Below are 20000 nucleotides of genomic sequence, written 5' to 3' on the forward strand. Positions count from 1 at the left end.
TCTCTCTGTCAACGGGTGCCACAATTTGTCACGTCGTATCGTGCGTGGTCGTTAAGGCGTGGCGAGGGTCGTTCTGTGCCCAATGACACTTATCAAGCGGACGGGTCGCCTTTAACTTTCGCCAGCCTTTTAATTTCTCTCCTCAAACACCCATCTCTGTCGCTTCTGGTCCTCGCTTGCCGGGTTTCGTACCTCGCTTGGATCTGTCCTGCGTGATGTCTCTTCTGCCCCCCCTTTGTGTGTGTGTGTGTGTGTGTGTGTGTGTGTGTGTGTGTGTGTGTGTGTGTGTGTGTGTGTGTGTGTGTGTGTGTGTGTGTGTGTGTGTGTCCTTGCGTAGGATTTAAAAGAAAAATCCTTTGGTCTTTCATTCCTGATTTCCTTTCTTTCTGGTAACCACTCCACGTGCCTTCTTTACATCTTCATCCTTGAGCTTTTTCCCCTTCTATCCTCTCCCTGTCCTCCCCTCTCCTCCTCCCTCTACATCTCCATCCTTCCCTTCCTTCCTTCTATCCTTTTCATGTTCTTCTTTCCTCTCCCTTTACATTTCCATTCTCGTTTTCCTTCTGTCTATGAGCCTCTCTCCCTCCTCTCATTTTACATTTCCATCCTTCCTTCCCTTCCTTCTATCCACTGCACATCCTCCTCTTCCCTCCCTTTACATCTCCATCTTTGCGCCAGCCTCCGCTCTTACAGATCTGTCAGTTAGAGCTCATGGCACCTCGCTGTTAATTGTGGAGGCGGCGGTGGTGCCCACACGTCACGTGGGTGCCACCAGGTGGGTGACAGTTGCCGCTTTATGTTGGCACCTCTTTGTTTTGCGCGAGCACGTGCTGTTACATGCCTGCAAGTGTTGTCTGGAAGTCGTTGTTGTGTGTGGTAATGGGAGGCCTTGTGCAGCAGATGCTCTGCCGTTCCTCATCTTTGTTTAAGTGTTAGTAAACCTATTTCGTTAGGTCTGAGAAAGTGTGGTTGAGTTTAAACTGTGAAAGATAAGGGGTGTCGAGCCCTCCTATCCGCCCATGGGTTGTCCCGGGGCGAGGGTCAGCTCAGATTCTGTGTGCCCCTCTCTGGCTGCTAACAATAGTGCGGCCTCAGCATGCAGTGACGTGCTATTTATGTTGGTTCAAACCCTTACTATATATAACCGAAGGTGGGGGTTGTGTCGGGGGAGGGGGGAAGGGGGAGGAAGGGGTTGTTGATTGTTGGCCAGCTGTTCACCTGTCTCGGGGGAGCGAGGAGGGTGGAGGATAATGAGAGCTATTCATCATGTGTGAGATACTCCTGAAGAAGAAGAGGAAGCAAAGGATAAGAAATACGCCAGGCAACTAAACCGCACTAAGTCCTCCTTTGGCGTCGCATTGAAGCCGTTCAGTTTCACATTCCCCGCAAAAGCGTTACATTCGCCTCGAGTGCCGTGTCGTCGATAATAAACCGCGCAAGAAAAAAGACCCTTTATAGATCGTCTATTCTAGTCAACCGGATTTCTTCTTCTTGTCAGTCGTGTTATTTATGATCTCGGTATTGGATTGCTTCCTCGTGGGCGACATAACGGGGCTCTTCCTTGCCAGCAGGTGTAAGTTGTCCTTCGTTGGTGAACAGGTGTGAAAGCACGGGGAGAGATAAGGGGAGGGAGAGTGAGAAAGAGGTGGAGAGGGAGAGGAAGAGGGAGAGGGAGAAAGGGAAAGAGGAATAGAAAGGAAGCATTTGTAGAAGCAGATGTAGAAAGCGGAGAAATGAGCGTGTGTGTGTATGTGTAAGTGAGTGAGTGAGAGTGAGAGAAAGAGACCGACAAACAGAGACAGGAAAATTCTCATACAGACCCCCCCCCCGACGACAAATACTTTGACCAAACCTTCAGACAGAAGTCGTTCGCCGTAGAGAGGTGCCTCAGCGAACCCTTGGCGAGAACCAAGCCGATAGTTCCCGTGCGCGGATCTGGCTGCACGAGCAACAGATGGCGTAATAGCGTTTGGTGGGTCACATGCACGACGCCCTGTTCGGGACTCCGTTGGGCTCGAACTGGGACTCCCACGCCAAGGGAATCTACCGAGGAAGTCCTGAGACACATCTACATATCGCATTCGTGTTTACATGCTATTTATTTGGCTCTTTTATCAGGCGCACTTTCCCCGGGAATCTCTATAACAACATGACAACTCAGTGAGACAAAATTTAAAAGGCGCGTGTTGTAGCCATAGGAGGGGGGAGGGAGTGAATCAATTTATCGAAGAGACACGCGGAAGAAAGATGCTGTTATCCGGGACTGGGAGGATCAAACCCGGGAGTACAGATGGCCACGGGGGGAAAATCGATTCGGAAGAGACATGAGGTCAGGTTCGATATCAGTTTCCAGGGAGTGTTTACATGATGTCGCACCATTACTGCCTCTCTATGGAATGTGGTGTGTGTGTGTGTGTGTGTGTGTGTGTGTGTGTGTGTGTGTGTGTGTGTGTGTGTGTGTGTGTGTGTGTGTGTGTGTGTGTGTGTGTGTGTGTGAGTGGTGAGTGAGTGAGTGAGTGAGTGAGTGAGTGAGGAGAGAGGAGAGGAGAGAGAGAGAGAGAGAGAGAGAGAGAGAGAGAGAGAGAGAGAGAGAGAGAGAGAGAGAGAGAGAGAGAGAGAGAGAGAGAGAGAGAGAGAGAGCATTTTAGAATTTTCCCTTTTGTTACTAGTGTTTTTTTCAACAGAATCGACATCTGCCTATAATAACTTCAAGCATTACAAATTCTCAAATCCCATGGCATGGAAAGTTTATCCAATGCCCTCGATCATCATATAGTACCCAGATATTTAGGGATTCGCTTCGCTTTTCAAAGAGGCGAGAGCGCGTCCCTTCCCCTCTAGTGCCGACTGCTCGCTCCTCTCGGTGGCGAGAAAATAAACAGTTTCCAATCCTCTGACCTTCACTTCACTCTGTATTCTTATTCTGAAATGTATTATTTTCATTGATTGTTATTTTATTTTTTATTTTACTCGGGTATGAAAGACGGACAAAACTGGTCGTTCCCTGTTTACAAAATGAACTGTCATAATGTTTGGAAATTTATTATTGAACGTCACTTAGATAGCCGGCTGATTTACCAAGTTTTTTTTTCTGTAATTATAATGAAACTTGCCCCTCTGAGTGTCGGCGAAAGGAAACTGAAGCGAGGCCCCCGTGAGGAGTGAGAAGTGACGACGTGAGCAGCGCCTATAATAGCGCAGAGGGTCAGGAAGCGTCGAGCAGGGACACTATTCCATTCACTCGCCTCGGCCTTCATAGAAAACGTAACGGCAAGGCGGCGTAACAGAAAACGATTTACTCGCTGCCACAAACCAAAATAAAATGCACACTTGCCATTCGTTTGGTATTGGAAATATGAAAAATAACGAAATGACATGCATTGCTGGAAGTGATACTTTTTAGTTTTCTTTGACAGAGTAAAACATGAAGAGAATATTTGTACTTTAGCTAGAAACTGTATTTCGCTCTTGTTATTCTTCCTGTTTCATGTGTCCCAATAACGCCGAAGCTAATCTGTCCCTTTATTCTAACCCACAGAATGCCGGACCAGCACCATCCCCCATAGGACAGATGCCTCCCAGCGACGGCATGGGTCCAGGGGGTCCCATGCCCCCAGGGTTCTTCCCGGTGAGTCATTATGTGTCTTCCTCCTCCTGCTGGTGAAGCCCACCACGCCCTCTCCTTCCCCTTTTCAGTTTACTTGAGTTCTCGCTCCTCCTTCATCCTTCTTGATCACCGACCTTATTTCTCTGTCATGCCACAACTCCTATCATCAACGGACACTTGTTGATCATTATCATAACATGTCACATAATGACGTGCCATTATCCATAACGATTTCTTGATAGATATACATTATTTTTTTTCCCTGTTACGTCAGTACTCACAACGTTGTTGGTCTGTTACTTTATTATAGTTTCGCAGTGATTTGTACATATAATACATCACGTTTATAATGACTGCATCTATCTGCATATAGATTTCCTATGAGTAAGGATATGGAGATCTGCAGTATTCCCTGTTATCCTTTACTGTGCAGAAAATAACTCGATATTGCATACAGTCTTGGGACTTTACACGCCCCTTTTTATTACCAATGTGTCCGTTGGTTATTGGCTAGTCTCATTATAGTTACGAAGAAAGTTGGTTACACGGATAAGTATATAAGATCACGTCTTTTGACGCATGAATCAATGGACATACTATCTTCTAAAGCTTCGTTTGATTTACGACAAGTAAATCTTTCAGATCACATGTCTTCATAAATCTCATAGGGAGATTAACAAAAAAACTGATTTTTGGGACTGACAAGTTCCTCAGTTGGAAGGAATTTTCAAGCAGAAACTTAATTACTCTTGACCATATCCATGTCTGATAAAATAATAGTAATAAATATAATTAATAAGAAACAGAACTTTATCCAGATACAATGCGTCCATTTAGATTTCACCTTTCACTCTTCTGTCATCTCGTCCTTTACCTCTCCTCTTCAGTTATATCTCTCGTGTTCCTTCCCCCGTTCTTCTCCCTGTCCTATCCTGCCCGCCTTCACACAAACACAGCACCTTTGCCGCACCTCGCTACTCTCACATTTCACAACCACACATGCTGACCGATCTCTCTCCCTCTCCCTCTCTCCTCTCTCCCTCTCTCTCTCTCCTCTCTCTCTTCCCTCTCCTCCTCCTCTCCCCTTCTCTCCTCTCCCCTCCCTCCTTCCCACCCCTCCCCCTCCCCTCTCCTCCCTCTCCCTCCCTCCTCCTCTCTCCTCCCTCCCCTCCCATCCCCTCCCTCTCTCCCTCCCATCCCCTCCCTCTCTCCTTCCCATCCTCTCCCTCTCTCTCTCTCCCTCTCCCCCTTTCCCCCTCTCCTTTCTTTTCTCTCTCCAAGTTCTCTTTCTCCCCCGGTTCTTTCCCCTTTCCCTCTCCCCCCTCCCCACACACACCACCATAGACCCAACTAGAATTTAGTACCGTCTAGAGGTAAGTGGTGGTGGGCTGCTGCACCGTGACACAGCGGGTTTTCGGTGTCCCCTTGTTGACAGGCCCGCTATGGCCCACCAACGTTCAGGACGCACCACTTTTTTGCGTTTTTCTTCAGACTGATTTTAGGAAATAATGTGTGTGATGTGACTTTTCTATTGTTTTTTTTTTTTTTTTTTAGTTTGGATTCAGTTTTTTGGTTTTTGGCACTTTTTCTGTTTGTTTTTTCTATTAATTTTATTTGTTTTAATGTCAAATGATTGATGATTTGAAGATGTAAACTGTTAAATGTTTGAGTTTAATGTATGATTAATTTATAGATTTTTATGATTTACATTAACACAGTTTGAGCAAATAGGTAAAGATTTAAATACTGTAATACTGTTTGGCTGAACTGTAGTATTATTGACATTTCCGTCAGTCTTTGTAGCGCACACATAGAACTTCTAAAGATGAATTGTATGCAAGTAGAATAAATGAAAGTTGTGTAGGAATACATGCTCAGCCTTGAAAAGTAGAAGTAATGTAGATGCTCCAACTTTAATTGCTCGAGACAGCTTCAAGTAGTACTCAGGACAAGATTTTTCTTCAGTTTCCCCTCTGCTGCCGCTCAATCGTTCGTTTTCTCCATTTCTGTCTTCCCGCACTCGTGTTCGTTTTCTGTGGTGAGAGTCCATGCATGTTCTTTTTTTTTCTTTTTTTTAAAGAGAAATCAAAATACTCTTTTATCGTGAGCACCGGGATGTTCCTACTCTTCAGGGTGTCCATATTATGAAAGCACTGTTACCTAGTATACAAATCACTGTGTCACGCCATTTTAGTAAGTTTATCAAAGTTCCTTCTGGTTGACCCATGCACACTTTCTGTATTTTTTTCAATGGTACTTGCGAAGTTTTGACAAATACCATCCTTATACGAGGCCTTGGGTATTTTCCTTGACATGTTTGTGGTATCTGATGGGATTTAGTGTGGTTTTGTGATGAGGTTTTGTTGTGGTTGGACCCACGGATTCTCTCTGGGCCTGGGGATGGCCGCCCTGTACCGCATGATGGCGCCTGTCATGTTCACTTTGCATGATGGAGAGACTCACTCGCAGTGTCAGAGTGACGAGTGGTTTTCGGTGCTGTCACGCCGGACCGCTGTTTTTTTAAGGGTTACCCCTCCCTCCACCGTCACTCTTCCTGCCGTCCTACTGCCGCTGCTGCTGCTGCCGCCTTCACGTCACAGCGCCGTGGCTGCTGCACTATTTGCTAGACGCTTCTGTAGTTCTCGAGGCCAGCATTAGCCTCCCTGTCTTCAGATAAACCTATTACCGCCCTTAGAGCGCGTCTGTCAACTCCTCCGAGACTGCCGCAGTCGCATGTCCTTCCTCACTCATGTAGAGTTTAGTACGTAACTGTAAGGAGCTTTAGAAAACGGGCCTCCACTTCAGGAATTAAGGGGAAACTATCTTAGAATATTTGATTTGTAGCATTTTCATAATCAATAGTCTAATTTCATAGTTTTACTAATTATAAATGTAATTTTGCCTGTTACAGTTACTTATATTAGATACCAGAAGTAATGACTGAGTGAAGGCTAAAAAATAAAATACAGTAAAATTAGATAAAAAAAGATAACGAGTTGTGGACGGTGGGATGACAGGCGCTTATCACTTACAGACGCCGGGTATGAGACCATCCCCAGGCCCAAACCCCCCCTCCCAGGCCTCCCCCCATCCCCCTGGGGGTCCGGGGGGTCCAGGAGGGCCGGGGGGGAGCCCCATGCACATGAACCCACAGGTAAGCCAGACATTTCTCTCGTTAGCATGAACACTTACCCGAGAGCAGTGTGGTGGCCGTTGCAAAAGGGCGACACACTGCTGAAGTAGCAGGACGTAGTGTGGTGACCGCAAGTGAGGGGCACACACTACGGGCGTAGCTAGGCGTAGTGTGACCAAAGGAGGGGAACATGCTTCTGGCGCAGCAGAGCCAGACAGACCGGAGAAAGGTCGATGCATGCCTTGCAGAACCTCCTGTAGGTGGTACATTTTACTCGTAGTGTAAGTTGTGCTTGGGACAGTCCGCGCTTACCAGAGGAATCGATCTCTTCCTGAATGGGGCCGATTTATGACGTCATGGGAGAGGAATAAGTGTGTGCTAAACTTCTCGTAGGACCGCACTTCGCCTCTCTTTCATGGTCGTGAAAGAGAGGTCCTTCCCGCGGTTGAAAAGACACGTAACTCGTGACGCGTGCAACAGTTACTATCTGTCGTGTCGTTTCCTCTACACGACAAAAAAAAAAAAAAAAAAAAAAAAAAAAAAAAAAAAAAAAAAAAAAAAAAATCGGATGCCTTCTCGATCTGTCTGTAATCTATCAACATTATTATTTCAATTCTTCCAATTCATAAAACTCACCTTTGGCGATAACCTTCCCTACGAAATAAATAAACATCTGCGGACCTTGGAAAAAGCGCCGGAACTGCCTACTCTCACCACAGGGACCGTCAGGAGTGTCGGGCCGAGCGGGACCGAGTGAGGAGCCGCCATTCTTGTTTTGTTTTTCCCGTGTGTTGCGTCGAGGGAACATTTGCATTCTGAAATTAATGGCTGAAGGACGAGTGCTTGCTCGGAGTAAACCATGATAGCCAAGGACACAAAGTCCGTTTATTGTTACTGTTATTTAGTTATGATTTTACTTGGTTACTTATTTGTTTGAGAAAAATGGTAAACATTAATGCAACCGAGAGAGAGAGAGAGAGAGAGAGAGAGAGAGAGAGAGAGAGAGAGAGAGAGAGAGAGAGAGAGAGAGAGAGAGAGAGAGAGAGAGAGAGAGAGAGAGAAACAGAGAAAGGAAGTGGTATAAAAATACACAGCGAAAGGGAAGATGAGAAAAAATGGAATTATGTGTGTGTGTGTGTGTGTGAGAGAGAGAGAGAGAGAGAGAGAGAGAGAGAGAGAGAGAGAGAGAGAGAGAGAGAGAGAGAGAGAGAGAGAGAGAGAGGGGAAGGAGAAGAAGAAAAAGAAGAAGAAAGAAGAGGAGGAAGGAGAAAGCGGAGGATAAGAAAAGAAAACTTAATTTTCATTTCGTAATCAAGGAATGGGGATCCGAAATAGTTATGCAGTGGAAGGAAAAATACTTAATTAATCTTTAGATCGTAAGTGTGTTTGATTAGATTAAAGCTGATTTTATTATAATAAGAAATGGAGACTACAGATCTGTTAAATGTGTTTGCAACTTTTAGATGTGAATAACCCTGACTTTGATATTTATAACAGTATTAGTACTATAATAATAATAATTACTACTACTACTACTACTACTACTACTACTACTACTACTATTTTTTCTACTAACTACTACTATACTACACTATCTCTACTACTACTACTACTATCTATCTACTACTACTACTACTTTCTACTACTAACTACTACTATATTTCTACTTACTATTTACTACTACTTTCTACTATACTTACTACTACTACATCACCTACTTACTACACATACTACTATACATTTATGAAGTCATATTATTATCTTATTGTTGCTTTTATTGTCTTTTTTTCATACACATTGTTAAATATACCATTAATCATATCATCCACATCCTACAGAATCCGACCTCTGTGATACAACAAACCGACCTTCCCGATTCTGTGGGACAAAATAATACCCGTTATTCACTCTTAATTGTTATCCCTTACTGTTAACCTTTTCGTCCACGCGAAAAAAAAAAAAAAAAAATCTCAGTGACCAGATGAGGGCGACTCGTGACCGCCATGGAAGCGCCTCGTTGTTCAGTACAACGTCAAAAGATAGTTTCGTGAGGTACAGCTGACCTACTTGCTTTTGGTGTGTCCTCGTGATGTACTGCGGCCTTTGCCCCATCGCGCTTTCGAACTCTGGTCTATCACGGAGAGAGGGAGAGGGAGTGGGAGTGGGAGTGAGGGTGAGATGGGGAGTGGGAGTGAGAAAGAGTGGGAAGAGAGACTGGAGGAGGAAATGAATGACAATGGAAAGAAAGGGATTTGAGGGAGGAGAGAGAGAGAGAGAGAGAGAGAGAGAGAGAGAGAGAGAGAGAGAGAGAGAGAGAGAGAGAGAGAGAGAGAGAGAGAGAGAGAGAGAGAATAATGAAGAGAAGAAAAGAGAGCAGGGCACATGAATCCCCTTTCTGTCAACGACCCCCCCTACCCCACCCCCATGTAAGGCGCATCGTCTACCGGGCGTGAGCGCTTGGCAAATCGCGTCGACACCCCCCGATGCCCACCGTCAGTAGCTCTACCGCTTGGTGTCATTATCGCTGTCATCGCCACAAGGTGCTGCCATCTATCGGAGCTCGGGGGCGACACAGGCGCATATGTGTCGAAGGAATTATGACTTTTTTTTCTTCTTCTTCTAAACTCAGCTTTGTACATGAAGATTTATTGCAATCTTTTATTCATTATGATGATTTAAACGTGTCGGATGGGTATCTGAGTCATGCTTGCAGTTTATGCTTGTTTTTCGTCACTGATTTAGAGAGAGGGAGGGGGAGAGGGAGAGGGAGAGGGAGGGGGAGTGGGAGGGGGGAAAGGGAGAGGGAGGGGGAAAGGGAGAGGGAGAGGGAGGGGAGTGGGGAGAGGGAAAAAGGAAGAGGAAGAGGGAGAGGAAGAAGAAGAAGAAGAAGAGGAAGTGGAAGTGGAAGTGGAAGAGGAAGCGGGAGAGAGAGAGAGAGAGACAGAGACAGAGACAGAGAAGTAGTAAAAACCAGAACCAGAAAGACAGACAGACAGACCATCAGACCAAAAACAACGTCATCCCCGGACGCCACGCGGAGGCCGGGCAAGGCACAGACGGAGCGGCAGGGGCAGCGCGAACCCCAAGCACCGAAGGGCACCGCAGCCTGTCGTGGGGAGACATTTATCTTGGTGCGGGCGGCCACAACACACCCGCGACACGCCCGGGCCCGCCCTCGCACCGGCACGCTGTTGGGTCTGACGGCTCGAACGCGTCTTGGGGATAATCACTGCCAGGGAGGTTGTTTAAGCCGTGTGAGGGAGAGGGAGAGGAAGGAGAAGGAGAGGGAGAGGGAGAAAGAGAAGGAGGAGAGGGAGAGCGAGAGGGAGAAGGAAAAAGAGAAAGAATAGGAGAGGGAGAGGGAGAAAGAGGAGGAGAGGGAGAGGAGAGGGAGAGGGAGAGCGAGTAAGGGAAGGAGAGGGAGAGAGAGGGGAGAGAGAGAGAGAGAGAGAGAGAGAAAGAGAAAAGAAGAAAGAGGAAAGAGGGAGAAGGAAAAGGAGAGAGAGAGAGAGAGAGAAAGAGAAGGGGGAAAGAGGAAAGAGAAAAGAGAAAGAAAGAGAGAGAGAGAAAAGAAAGAGAAAAGAGAAAGAGAGAGAGAAAAGAAAGAGAGAGAGGAAGAAAGAAAGAGAGAGAAAGAAAGAAAGAGAGAGAAAGAAAGAAAGAGAGGAGAAAGAAAGAAAGAGAGAGAAAGAAAGAAAGAGAGGAGAAAGAAAGAAAGAGAGGAGAAAGAAAGAGAGAGAGAGAGAGAGAGAGAGAGAGAGAGAGAGAGAGAGAGAGAGAGAGAGAGAGAGAGAGAGAAACAGAAAAAGAGAGAGAGAGAAACAGAAAAAAAGAGAGAGGGAATGAAAGAGAAAGAAAGAGAGGGAAAGAGAAGGAAAGAGAGGGAAAGAAAGAAAGTGAGGGAGAGAAAGAAAGTGAGGGAGAGAAGGAGAAAGAGAGGGAGAGAGAGAAAGAGAGGGAGAGAGGGAAAGAGAGGGAGAGAAAGAGAAAGAGAGGGAGAGAGAGAGAGAGAGAGAGAGAGAGAGAGAGAGAGAGAGAGAGAGAGAGAGAGAGAGAGAGAGAGAGATAAAAGATAAGAATCATCAGATGTAAAGATGCTTGTTAGTCAAGTGCGGGACATAACCAGTGTGCCTGTGCTGCCCGCCCGCCCACCACGGCGTGCGCCTCTCGAGAGACACTCACTCGCACAAACACAATAGGGCATATATGAGATAATGTATTGTCTGTGCCATACAGGAAAACGACTTTGTTCCAGTTAAAAGGGGCTGTAGTGTGTGTGTGTGTGTGTGTGTGTGTGTGTGTGTGTGTGTGTGTGTGTGTGTGTGTGTGTGTGTGTGTGTGTGTGTATGTGTGTGTATGTGTGTGTGTGTGTGTGTGTGTGTGTGTGTGTGTGTGTGTGTGCGTGTGTGTGCGTGCGTGCGTGCGTGTGTGTGTGTGCGTGCGTGTGTGCGTGCGTGCGTGTGCGCGTTTTCGTGTGTGTATAAAGCAGTGCACCAAGTGTGTTTATATCACCAGAGAGCGCGGGACGGCCTCCGCCCCTCCCCCTCTAATGGGCGTCGTCTGAAAACTTATGTAACGTGAGCCCAACGACTCCCCAAGCGGTGCCTTTGTACCAGCTGTAATATCACGTACACGCGGTTCTATTTTAGTGGCTCCGAACGCACATATGTGTAAGTACATTTGTACGAACACACACAGTCAAGTATAGGTCTATCTTCCTTGTGTGCAAATCAGTGTGCACTTCATACATCGCATACAGTGCCGGTACAGGAAAAGTGCGTGTGTACTTATAGACACACACACACACACACACACACACCCACACACACACAAAACACACACACACACACCACACAAAAACACCACCACACCCTAACAAACACACACACACACACACACACTAACAAACACACACACAACACACACACACACACACAAACAAACACACACACACACACACACACACACACACACACACACACACACACACACACACACACACACACACACACTTAGTCACTCACTAACTCACACATGTATGTATATCTGTACATACATATATCTCTCATTGTGTACGTTTTCCCCTGGTATTCCCCCTCTTCCTCCAGTGCACATCGCTCTCCATCCGCGTACACGCAGATGAATAAACAGAAGGGAAGAGAAACGACTGGGAAGGTCATTAGAGTGTGACTAGACATTTTCCTTAAGAGAGTACATGCGCCGCCGCAAGGAGGTCACGTGATATGTTTTTGATGGGGGGGGGGGCAGTGAGAAAGAAGAAGAAATTTTTGCGGAGTGGTGGAAGGACGAGGGGGAGAGAGGAGAAAAGGGAAGCGGGAGAGGAGGTATAGGGAAGAGGGGAGGGAAAGAAGAGAGCAGAAGTGAAGTGAAGGAGATGGTAGATGGAGTAGGGGAGGAAGAGAGGAGAGGGGAATGGAAGGAGGAGAGGAGGAAGAAGGAAGTGGAAGGAAATGTGGGCAGAGAAGAGAAAAAAAAAGGAGAGACAAACAGACAGACCGGAGAACACGAGACTGCGACTTGAACTGCAAAGCCCATACGAGATGCAGCAATAGGATAAGGAGACGGACGGCAGGAGGCACTGGCGTGTGTCGACGGTGACGTCATAATAAGCATTTAGAGAGATCCGGAGACACTGGCCAGATTCTGCCTCTCTTTTGGTAATGCGCTGCAGTGCTTTAATGATAAGGTGACCGTTGATGGAAGAAGGGAGGTGAGGGAGCTAGGAAGAGAGAGAGAGAGAGAGAGAGAGAGAGAGAGACACAGAGAGAGACAGAGAGAGAGAGAGAGAGAGAGAGACAGAGAGAGACAGAGAGAGAATCTCTGCTGTCAAACCCTGGGGCACGAAGCATACGGCATTTTGTAAACCATCCCCATACACATCCCCCCCCCACACACACACACCAAAGCAGCCTCGTGTCCATCAATCGCAACGACAAGCAACAGCCTCACTGACAGCAACTAGGTATCAGCCAAGATCCTAGGAGCCTCTTTAGTTGCTTCTCGACCGGGAAGTGGACTCGAGAGTCATCAGAATCGGAAGTCTAATATGGAATGATGACTGTGACATTGGCTGACTTCTTCCTCGCTCGGTGATGTCAAGCCCCGCGTGGTGCTCGAAAGGGCGCTCGGTGTCAGTGTTTGTAAAATGGGAAAATTGTGTGTACGTGAAAGCGCTTTCTAGAGAGGGAGAGGGAGAGAGAGAGAGGGAGAGGAAGGGATAGAGAAAAAGGTAGACAGGCGGAGATGAAGAGAAAGAGGGAAAAGGAGAGAACGTGAATATAATAATCGCTTTTTTAGTTTATAATATTTTTATTTTTTGTTTTCCTTACGAATGCAGTCATTATTTAGCAATTTGTCCCAGCAATAAAATAAATAAACAAACCCACTCTCCCACGTGCAAGCCAGGAAACAAGCGATTATGCAAGCGCAGGGTGTTGCTTGTGGGTCCGAATATCCTCGTGAATACGTAGGATGGAAGGAGGGGGAGGGAAGGCGTTGTGCAATCTTCAAATCTTAAAAACGAACTTTAAGGGCAGGAACACCCAAGAGTCGACGACAGGGCGGACGGAGTGAGGGAGTGAGTGAAGGGCGGAGAAGGGTCACGGACGCCGCAAGTTTCATGCCCCCCCCCCCTTTTTTTAGGGGCGAGGAACAAACCACATTTTAAAAAGAAAAAAAAAAGTGAAAACAGTGCCAGTAGTGAGAGTGAAGGGACGGTCGCCGAGGGACTCGCCCTGCTTCCCCTCGGCTGCTGCCACTCTGCCAGGAGGACCATAATGAGCGAGTATTCCTGCTGGTGATGAACATACGCCAGCAGGGGGACGCTGGGGACCGGGCGCGCACCGGCCGGCAGCGAGGGAAGGGGCGGACACACGGGCCATGTTGTGTTACACCCTCCATCACTCTCGGAGGAGGGAGAGAGGGGGACAGGGAGAGACGGGGAGGGAGACGGGAGAGAGGGGGAGGGAGAGGGAGACGGGAGAGAGGGGGAGGGAGAGGGGGACAGGGAGAGAGGGTGAGGGAGATAGGAGAGAGGGTGAGGGGGAGACGGAGAGGGAGACGGGAGAGAGGGTGAGGGAGACAGGAGAGAGGGGGAGGGAGACGGGAGAGAGGGGGAGGGAGAGGGAGAGGGGAGAGAGAAGAGAGAAGAGAAAAATGAAAAGAGAGGGAAAAGGGAGAGAAGAGAAGAGAAAAGAAGGAAGAGAGAGGAAAGGAAAAGGAGAGGAAAGGAAAGGAAAGGAAGGAAAGGAGAGGAGAGGAGAGGAGAGGAGAGAAGAGAAGAGAAGAGAAGAGAAGAGAAGAGAAGAGAGGAGAAAATAGAGGAGAGAAGAAAATAGAGGAGAGGATACAGAAGAGAAAGAGGGAGAGAGAGAGAGAGAGAGAGAAGAGGATGAGAGAAGGAGTAGAGAGAGAGAGAGAGACAGGAGAGAGAAGGAGTGAGAGAGAGAGAGAGACAGGAGAGAGAAGGAGTGAGAGAGAGAGAGAGACAGGAGAGAGAGGAGAGAGAGAGAGAAGGAGAGAGAGAGAAAGGAGAGGAGAGATGAGAGAGGAGAGAGAGAGAGGGGAGAGAGAGAGAGGGAGAGAGAGAGAGAAGGGAGAGAGAGAGAGGAGAGAGAGAGAGAGGGAGGAGAGAGAGAAGAGAGAGAGAGATGAGAGAAGAGAGAGGAGAGAGAGAGAGAGGGGATGAAGGAGAGATAGGGAGAGAGAGAGAGGGAGAGAGAGGGAGAGGGAGGCGGAGATAATGGAGGAAAGGAAGGAGGCGGAGACGATGGAGGAGGAAGAGATGGAAGAAAGGGAGGGAGGAGGAGGAGATATAGAAAAGGGAGGAGGAGGAGAAGGAAGAATGGAGAATGGAGGGGAGAAGAAGGGGGAGCAAGAATGGAGGGGAGAGGAGGAGGGAAAAGAGGGAGAAGGAAAGGGAGAAGCAGAGAAAGATGGAGAGAAGGATAAAAGAGACGAGAAGGAGATGGAGGATGGAGAGGAAGAGGAAAAGAAAATAGTGGTGACAATGAGTTAGAAAAGGAAAGAAAAGGGCGATTATCATGATAATAAAGAGGGGAGGGGATGAGGGGGGGGGCGATCGAGGGAAGAGGAAGGTAAGAGAAATGAAGACGAGAATTATAAGAGGGGGAAAAACGATAAGGAGGAGTTTACGCCAGATAATCCGAATGAGGTCGCGGAAGAAATAAGGGGAAAAGTAAATAGACAGAGAAGGAGGTAACAAGAACGAAATGGATAAAGGGACGATAATGATAAGGAAGTAAATGACGCGAGGGGAAGAAAGAAAGAAAAAAAAAACGACAAAGAAGGGGAACCTGAAGGAAAAACGAAACAAAACAAAACAAAGAAATAAGGAGCAGAAAGAATGAATAAAAAAAACAAAAAAACATACGAATATTGGAAAATACCATATGATGAAATAGAAGGTAATGTCTCGGTCAAAAAAAAAGACAAATACATGGAAACAAATAAACAAAAAGTTAATGAGCAACACGAGAATTGATACTAGAAACGCCCAGGTTACGAAGCGAGTTAAAGAGCCATGGAAGCGATGGAGATATTACCGCCTTGTTAACGCTTCCCAAAAGGTGTCTGTGTCCGTTCCTAAAAAAAGTTCACAGTGTCTAATAATGGTGATGGTGATTCATAATAACAATAGTTATATTACTTACCACAATAAGAAATGATGACACCATTTTAGTGTGCATGTGTGGATGTATGTGTGTGCATGTGTGAATGTATGTGTGCATGTGTGAATGTGTGTGTGTGTGTGCATGTGTGAATGTATGTGTGTGCATGTGTGAATGTATGTGTGCATGTGTGAATGTATGTGTGTGCATGTGTGAATGTATGTGTGTGCATGTGTGAATGTGTGTGTGTGTGTGTGTGTGTGTGTGTGTGTGTGTGTGTGGTTGTGGGTGTGGGTGTGGGTGTTTGTTTTTACGCTCGCGCGTGTGAATGAGTGTGTGCATGTCATTCATTCTGTCAGCCTGTCCATCTGTGTGTTGGTGTAAGGGTGGGTGTAGCTGTGGGCGTCGAAGGACCGGAGCGATGTAGGCGCGTTGTAAACATTAGCATGCGTGTCGGCAACTTGCTGTTACCCGCAACCCAATTAGTGAGTGACGACCAGTTTATGGCATCCAATTACAAGCTCCCCCTCCCCCGCCTTCTCTGTTTAAAACACACCCTTCACCCACTGCTACCCTTGGCCAAACATATTTTAGAAAGAGAGGGAAACGGACAGGACAGGGAGAGAGGAAAGGATATAGGAAGAGGGAAAGAGGAAAGGAGAATGGATAGGGGATAGGGAGAACAAATCAAAAAGGAAGAGAGAGAGAGAGAGAGAGAGAGAGAGAGAGAGAGAGAGAGAGAGAGAGAGAGAGAGAGAGAGAGAGAGAGAGAAATAACGGCAAATTGGCCCTTGTTAAAGCAGAAGTCGATTAACTAAAAAGTAGAGGAATGTTGGAACAAGAAGACAGGCCAGTCCAGTCGCTTCTACGAAGCGGAATTCAATAAATTGTAATATATTAAATATGCAAAAATCATCGCTTCATTTCTCACATGCTTGGTATATCTCAGAATAAAAAACAAAAGACAAACACAATACTCACGTGAATGAAGTATTTTCGTGAATGCAAGAACCGCCCGTTGCCGAGTGGGGGCGGCGGGCGATACACATTTCAGTCCTGCGGTTTGGTTTGATCGGCCGTCGCTTGTCGCCGTCGACCACATGGTTAACCAGAACGAACTGCATATCACATCGCTCACTCACGATAACGTTTGCTATCAGATATACACTTAAACATCGTGCAAGCTTTTGAGAGAATATGATCTTCCCGAGAGACGTGACCGGAATAAAATAAATCGAATAAAATATGATAGTTTTTTCGGAGGGTAGGGTAGGGAAACATTCTTGCAACTTTTGCTAATACAGAAACTGATGCAAAGTAAGTGAACCTGCTTAATTGCCTCAGTCGGACTTCACTCAAACGACACCGTGAGGAACCCGTGGCCTATCCCAAGAGCGTGGCCATCCTCCCTCCGCCCGTGTTCTCGGCCGGGTAGTGACTGAGCGCCCGAGCCAGGCTGCCTCCCGTGCCCGTCCTACTTACCCGGGCCATCCTTGAGCGCTTATGGGTGTAGGGAACATACCCGCGACTCGGCTCTTCTTGTGCGAATGTGAATCACTATTTAGGATTTTTTCTCTCTTTCTCTTTTGTATTTATTTTTTCTTGATTGCGAGGACAGTTTATGATTTATGCATTAGAGTGGCTTTTTATTATCATTGTTATTATTATTATTATTTGGTATTATTATTATTATTATTATTATTATTATTATTATTATTATTATTATTATTATTATTATTATTATTATTATTATTATTATTATTTTATCATTATCATTATCATTATTATTATCATTATTATTATTATTACTATTATTGTTGTTGTTGTTATTTTAGTTTACTTGTGTGTGAAGTTTTCATTAATAAAATGGTTTTCTTTAGTGACCACTTTTACAAGACAGTTGCCCTATTGTTCACTAATGACTCTGATTTATTTATTTGCAGCCCTTCATGTCTCCAAGGTACCCAGGAGGGCCACGGCCAGGAGTTAGGATGCCACAGATGCCCAATGACTTCAACGGGGTATGTATGTGATGGATGAGGTATACAGTAAAACTGTCGCACAGAGATGTGGAGTGATCCAAGAAAGTATAGATCAGTTATTTCAGTTTTTTTTTTTTTTTTTAAGCCCCAGAAAGTTCAAAATGTAGAATGTTCTTACCATTAATTGAAAAGCAGAATTGCAGTGTGATGTTTTTAATGAGTCTGAAAGTTCATATATAAATCAAAAGCACTTTTACAAATGTAAGTAATTAGAAACTAAACTAAGGGAAAAACCCAAAGCATAGAAATGATTAGAAAAGAAAGTAGGTTTTGATATTAGCTGCAGGAATTCAGGAATGCAAAGCCGAGTAGTCAAGACGCTCGGAAAAAAGATAGTTATGGAATGGTGTTTGTGAAATATAAAGTAGTCAGGAAAGTCCAAGTAGTTTTGGAAGGCACCATTTGTGAAGGTAAGATTAGATGCATATGCAACTGTAAACCAAAAGGCTACAAATTTGTCTTAGATTGAGCGGCAAAGTGGCTAGTTGTACTTTAAAGTTCAGGGGATATGTGTTTAGTATATAGTACTAAATTTAGGATAAAGTCATTCATGTGAATTCAGTGTCAGCCCTGATTTTAGAAGCTGTGTGGATTATCGTTGTTACATTTTAATTTTTTTTTTGTTAAAGATTTAATATTCAAGAGAATTGGTTCTGTGATTCAGAGTTTATAAAGACCTTGTTTGGATGTCAATGATTTGAACTTAGTATGAAGGGAGACACAAATCCCACAAAGATGAAATGCTGTTGATTGTAAAACTGCACCATTAATGAATGTGATTGTCATGCCGCAGCCTCCAGGACAGCCAATCATGCCGAACAGCATGGACCCCACACGCCAAGGTGAGTATGGGTTCTTTAGCTCATGGCTCAGTTTCTGTCTGGTGTTGTGCAGATTTTTTTTTCTTTTTTCTTTTTTTTTTTCTTTCATTTTTAAGACTGAAAATTGCATGTCAAGCTTTTTTTTTTAGTTTAGCATCCTCTTCACTGCTTTTACAGCATATTTTTTGTTATGTTTTACAGAAGTGTATGTAAATATAAATGGGAGGAATATGCCTCTATTCTTTTGGAAGCATAATGTCTTTGTATATAAAAAAAAACAAGAAATCATGCTGTAATTTATCATATTTGGTGTTTGTCTATCTTAACTAAAACACTTTTTGAGCTTTTTCTTATTCTTTTATTTATTTAACATTATCATTATTATTTTGTTTCGCATTAATATTCAGTTAAGTTGCGTATATAATTGTTGAGATTATGTCTTAGTTAAAGCTGGTTAGGTTGCATGTTTTAGCTTAACCTACTTCTTAAGATATGAGTTGAAAAACAAAGAAAAATCATGGCTGCAAATTCAAGATGTTTGTAGAAAGTAGCTTGGTATGTGTGCTGTGTTGGTAACACTTGGGTATGTTATCTTCCATATGCTTCCACCATTCTCTCTGCTAAAACTCCACTTGTTTGGCAATTTTTATTTTGCTTTACATCAGATCTACTGCTGCGACACTTTTTTGGCAGATAGAAGATAATAATTCTTTTTGTTATCTACACTTCCCCCCCTCCCCCTCTTATCCAGCCATCAGATTAGTGATACGACACTGTCCTTGTCTTTCAAATGAACAGATATGAATGCTGTGTAAACACCCACTGTAATAAAATACAAATAAGTAAATACCCAAATACTGCAGAATAATAAATATCCACTGTCATCTCTGCAAATGAGTGATTATCCATAGATAATACTCTTGTCATTGAATTCAGAAAACAGTTGTTTGTGAAAGTAAGTAAATACCCACTGTCATCAACTAAATGAATTACAACCCATTGATAACCTTCTTAGTTATTACTCCTGAAAAGATCAACCTCATTGACACAAGGTTCAAACCAAACAACAGAGTGAGTCTAGAGCCCAGAACAAGTGCCCTTTTTTAAAAGAGTATATCCCATATATGTGCAAATAAACACTGCATACATTATTGTGTGTGTTTGTGCCATCACTTTCTGCCTCCATTTGTGAATGTTAACACACCTTTTCAATGTACCTCAGATTATCAGTAACTAAATTTCATCCCTCAGATGACTCAGAAGCCTTTTTTCCCATAATTTATTTTAGTATTTTTCTTTTTTTTCTTTTTTTTATTAATTGATTATTGTTATTATTACTTTTTATATCAAAGGAGTAACACACCTGATCCCATACATAGCTGGTGTTGATAGAAGCCATGCTCAGCTGCCTCACAGGTCACTCACAAAGACTAATGCCCAGCTGGGTCCTGCATGGTGCATGTTTATCTGCATACAAAATTATTTCTATAAGTCATCTTGCTGCAGCCAGTTTGGTCCACCAAGTGCCTGAGAGCCTCCTGTGGACAACTCTGAGCGCTGACTGGGTTAATATGAATTTGTGAAACTGATACCTTGTCAATACAAGATGCAGTATCATGTGTTATTCTAGAACCTAGCCATTATTATATGTGTAAAATATATTGTTGATTAAATATTGTGTAGGCACTTTCATTTTGCAAACAGCATCAATTTAATTTTTTGTATTAGTGCATATTAATTTTATAA

General features: G+C 44.7%; 1 protein-coding gene across 1 annotated transcript in view; it reads left to right on the plus strand.

Annotated features, from left to right (window-relative positions):
• The window catches only part of LOC119573044 (single-stranded DNA-binding protein 3-like), a gene marked incomplete in the record, with an annotated part of 156072 nt that overhangs the window by 86908 nt on the left and 49164 nt on the right, over positions 1-20000 (plus strand). Inside the window, 4 exon segments of the mRNA XM_037920033.1 lie at positions 3539-3628; positions 6642-6761; positions 17335-17412; positions 18227-18275. Coding sequence (XP_037775961.1) covers positions 3539-3628; positions 6642-6761; positions 17335-17412; positions 18227-18275 — 337 coding nt within the window.

Source organism: Penaeus monodon, chromosome 5 (genome assembly GCF_015228065.2).
Source record: "Penaeus monodon isolate SGIC_2016 chromosome 5, NSTDA_Pmon_1, whole genome shotgun sequence".
Lineage (NCBI taxonomy): Eukaryota > Metazoa > Arthropoda > Malacostraca > Decapoda > Penaeidae > Penaeus > Penaeus monodon.